Source organism: Olea europaea, unplaced genomic scaffold (genome assembly GCF_002742605.1).
Source record: "Olea europaea var. sylvestris unplaced genomic scaffold, O_europaea_v1 scaffold806, whole genome shotgun sequence".
Classification (NCBI taxonomy): Eukaryota; Viridiplantae; Streptophyta; class Magnoliopsida; order Lamiales; family Oleaceae; genus Olea; species Olea europaea.
Window position 1 is genome coordinate 332631 of NW_019266496.1, and position 4580 is coordinate 337210.

Genomic DNA, 4580 nt, shown 5'->3' on the forward strand with positions numbered 1-4580 from the left:
TTTTTTTAGTAAATGAAATATAAGAAGAAGAACTACTTTTATCATGTTAGTGTTATTTACTAATTGTCTAAAATCTGAAGATATTGTTTTAGTCAATTGCAGCCTCTAGATGATATAGAGTGGCATTTTATTGGGAAATTGTAGAGCAGTAGATTGTACTGATTATTTTCTTGATGGCTTATTCTTACCAATAGAGCTTTTTTGGATTTGAGCATAAAAAAATGAACTTTACTATCTTGTGGTTTATAATAAGTTTTGAAGAGTTAATTGTATTAGTTCTTGTATATTGAGCTTCGGTACAACTTCTATTATAATTTTGTAGGAGTCTTTCTATTTTAGTTGTATTTAAAAATTATATGTCAAGGACTCTTACAATGGTTTCGGAATGTGGACTTGATTATCACCGTAAAATTTTGATTGGAAAAGTTAACTATACTCTTTAATATTATAGAATAATGTTCTTCTTGTCAACAATTTTATTAAAGTCAAGTTACGTGATTTGCGATTTTTTAATTAAAAAGTGACATGACATGTTGTGTCACCTTTTAATTAAGATGTCACATACAATCAATTTCTAAATGAATAATATATCTTTAGCTAAGCTTTCAATTTACTTATAAAAAATTTTTATATGTCATTTATTTTTTATTGTATTAAAAAGTGATTTTTAAAAATGTCTCATTTAACTTTACGCAATATTTTATACTTTTTAAAATATCCATAAGGTGTTTGAAAAACCAAATCTCCTATTTTATTAGGCTTTTCTTTCATAAAACTCACATAAATCTTATTCCTAATCTCATAACAATTTAACACATTTTTCTTGTAACAAAGTTAAGAGTTTATTTTATTAATTAAGATTGATAAACAATTATTTGAACATTGAATTAGTTCTGAAATATCATTAATTATATCATATTAAAAATGCATTTACTAGCAACCAATCCGAATGTTTAATTAATAGCTAAAATAAGAGTANCTTAATTAGTATTATATTAGCTAATTAAAACACTTGATTCGAGGTTAAGAAAATGTATTTTTTAATCCTTAAAGCACATTAATAACTTGATGATAATTTTCTTCAACATTGGTAGAATAAAACTATGGATTTGATGTTTCTATTCCAATCTGTGAATTGTCTCGATCAGCACCCGTGGCCTATATTAAATTTATATATCTGTGTATTACCTGGTTCCGTGTCTGTTTTTTCACTCAATCAGCCGAGACTCACGTGAGCATCTTAGTCTCTTTGATTTGACTCAAGTACATTTCTCTGATCCCCTCCACACTCCACCTCGTGCCTGCAAATCTTAATATTTTTATACTGTTGGATTGGACTAGGGTTCTTCTTTGAGTACTTCCATTCAATATGTGGTGCTTCTTGACTCTCATTTTCAGTTTGTGGTGTCACATTTTGCAATTAAGAAAGGGAAATTAGAAGAAGTTTTTGCATGCTTTCTTTGGTATTTTATGTCATAAATATTAACCAGAAAGTTCCATAATTCAATTAAAAGTAGAGATAAGAGCATCTTAGACTCCTGAAATGGCTTTAAGATACCGGGGAAGATGGGAGCTACAGATAAATTGAAGGTTTGACGATCGCGATTAACTGGGGAATTATTGATGAAAAAATAAAAAGAAAAAATGGAAAACTTGGGTCAGTCTAATAAATTGTTTTTATCTATTAATTAAGTTTGATATATAAATAAAACTATATCTAGCATAAATATCAAAAATTAAAGTAGAAAATAAGGACTTGTTCTTCAAAGGTTCTATGCAAAACAAGAACACTCTAATTAACACTTGATGGGGAAACTGGTTTTGTTATGTTAGAAACTCATTTGTCGTTTGATGTTTAGGTTACGTGGGTAGAACATGCAGAATATGATGAGAGCGTAATTCATCATCTTTACCGTCCTTTGATAAGTGCTGGCATGGGATTCGGTGCCCAAAGGTGGATAGCTACCCTCCAAAGACAATGCGAATGTCTTGCCATTCTCATGTCATCTGCTGTGCCCACAAGGAATCATGACGGTAAATCTTAGTCCCAAATTTATTTTAAAAAAAAATTAACCAAGATGATCAATCATTTTAAGGGTCTTATTGGGTGAAGAAAACCTCACTTTCTTCTGCCTGTAGCCATTACTGCAAGTGGGCGAAGAAGCATGTTGAAGCTAGCACAACGAATGACCAACAGCTTTTGTGCTGGAGTGTGTGTTTCCACTGCTCACAAATGGAACAACCTTTGTATTGGCAATGTGGGTGAAGATGTCCGAATCATGACCCGAAAGAGTGTGGACGACCCTGGAGAGCCCCCTGGCATTGTTCTGAGTGCTGCAACATCGGTCTGGTTACCGGTATCCCCTCAAAGACTCTTTGATTTCCTTCGTGATGAACACCTTAGAAGCGAGTGGGACATCCTATCCAATGGCGGCCCCATGCAAGAAATGGCCCACATTGCTAAAGGTCAAGTTCATGGTAATTGCGTCTCCCTCCTGAGAGCAAGTGTAAGTCCCATTCTCTCCTCTTCTACACATCAAGCTTTTTATTCCATCTTACTTTTTATTTGTTATTTTCACCCTTATACATTTTCTATTATATAACTTACGTTTGCATGCATTTAACAAGTTGAATCTATTTACGATAACTTAGCAAAGTTTACGTAAGTCAATTTGATTTTATCATATCTTTTTATTCATTATTTCTACTCTTTGCATCTCCCTCACACGTGCTGCTATAACATACATTGTATACATGACATGCCTCAAGTCGAGTTTTTCCTGTTCATCATCGTTCTTATTTGTCACAATTTCCCAAGAACTATTGAATGTGTAGTGACAAAAATTATGGCTATTACACTTGGTTCCTAGTCTAGAGTACTCTAAAAAGACTTGGGGGATTGTAAAGCACAAAATTGGAATTTGGAAGCATCTACGATTTTTCTGTACTATAAACGTCAAAACATGATACTGTCCAGTTTATATGGGTCCACTGAAGCCACTATTTTTTATAGAGAAGTCATAGCAGTGGTAACTTAGTTGCATTGTCACAACATTGATCTTTTCAGATACAATGGTAAAAATTCATATAAATATGTGAAAATTTGAGGGCTGAAATTTTGCAGGCGACAAATGAGAACCAGAGTAGCATGCTTATACTCCAGGAGACATGTATAGACGAGGCAGGGTCGCTTGCTGTGTATGCACCCGTTGACATTCCAGCAATGCACGTGGTGATGAACGGTGGAGATTCTACTTACGTTGCCCTGCTTCCTTCGGGGTTTGCTATCGTACCTGATGGGTCTGGGTCCCATGGGCCCCCTAGCAACAGGGATCCAAACCAGAGAGTAAGCGGATCATTATTGACGGTAGCCTTCCAAATCTTGGTTAACAGCCTCCCTACGGCCAAGCTCACGGTGGAATCTGTAGAGACCGTCAATAATCTCATCTCTTGCACCGTGCAGAAAATCAAGTCTGCTCTTCACTGTGAAAGTTGATCGTGGTCGCGGATTTTTATTCACAACAACAATAAAATTAATCTGATCTAGAAGCTTGTTTGTATTTTGCTTGTGTTTTTATCTCTTATATGGTGTGGCCTTGATTTGTGTCTTCTTGAAGTGTGGGACTCTGCTGAATTGGGGTGAGTCAAGAACGAACCGCGTGCTAAGCCAACCCTTGCCAAGGTGGTAGGAGCATCGAGAGCCAACTTGGCTTCGGCCGAAGGTGGATGAACATGAACCACATGTACTTAGCACATGGCTAGGGTGGTGGTTCGGGTATTGACTCAGTAAGTAGTACCCTTTTGAATTGGCTTTAAGTAGGTGAAACTACATAGATGAAGTGAAACATTTGACATTACTGTTTTCTTGCAATATATATATTTGCTTTTCGTGACAGTTATAGGTATGTTGAATTTTACATTACAATTCGGTCCGATTTTGACTATTGTTCCACTTTAAGGTTGTAATGCGAACGTATCGTGCAAGTGTGTGTGGAAAGTATCGCGATCGATGCAGTTGGCCGATGTGTAGGTTACGAAGTAATTACGTACTACACATAATTGTTGCAATTTGACGGTTGGGAACGGTGTACAAAAATTGTGGGGTAGAATGGGGGGTTGAAATGTATTCAATGAGGGTGCATCGTGCACCTGTCTGTTGGAATGAAAAGTCAGAATTGCCTTCAAACAATGCATGGCCTCAATACGTCAAATAGGATGTGGGGACATGGTCTTTGATCTAGCTTCAAATGCAGTAAATCTTGATGAAGAAAATTCAGGTTTAAAATAAGAAATTTGAAAAACCCTAATCTAATAGAACAAATCAAGATGTCGATGTGTAATATTGAAATTGAACAAGAAATGAACGGGAAACCTCTCGACTCGAAGTTGCAATTATTCATTTCCTACAACGGATTCGAGGGGAAAAAGGTATCGCTAATTATTTTGCCCATGTTCAGTGCAAATTAAAATTTTTAGTCAAAATTAATAATTAATTTTAATTACATATTTTATGGGATCCAATTCGATTTTTCTTGATTAGGATCATTTCCTCCTAATCATTTGACATTCTTTCGTTTGAA

General features: G+C 35.2%; 1 protein-coding gene across 1 annotated transcript; it reads left to right on the forward strand.

The window, feature by feature from the left end:
- The first annotated feature begins 1829 nt into the window (after nt 1-1829).
- LOC111391553 (homeobox-leucine zipper protein ANTHOCYANINLESS 2-like) lies at nt 1830-3895 on the forward strand. Its single transcript, XM_023016791.1, has 3 exons — nt 1830-2034; nt 2140-2507; nt 3125-3895. The coding sequence occupies exons 1-3, from the start codon at nt 1935-1937 to the stop codon at nt 3494-3496; spliced, it is 840 nt and encodes a 279-aa protein (XP_022872559.1). The 5' UTR covers nt 1830-1934; the 3' UTR covers nt 3497-3895.
- The last annotated feature ends 685 nt before the right edge of the window (nt 3896-4580 follow it).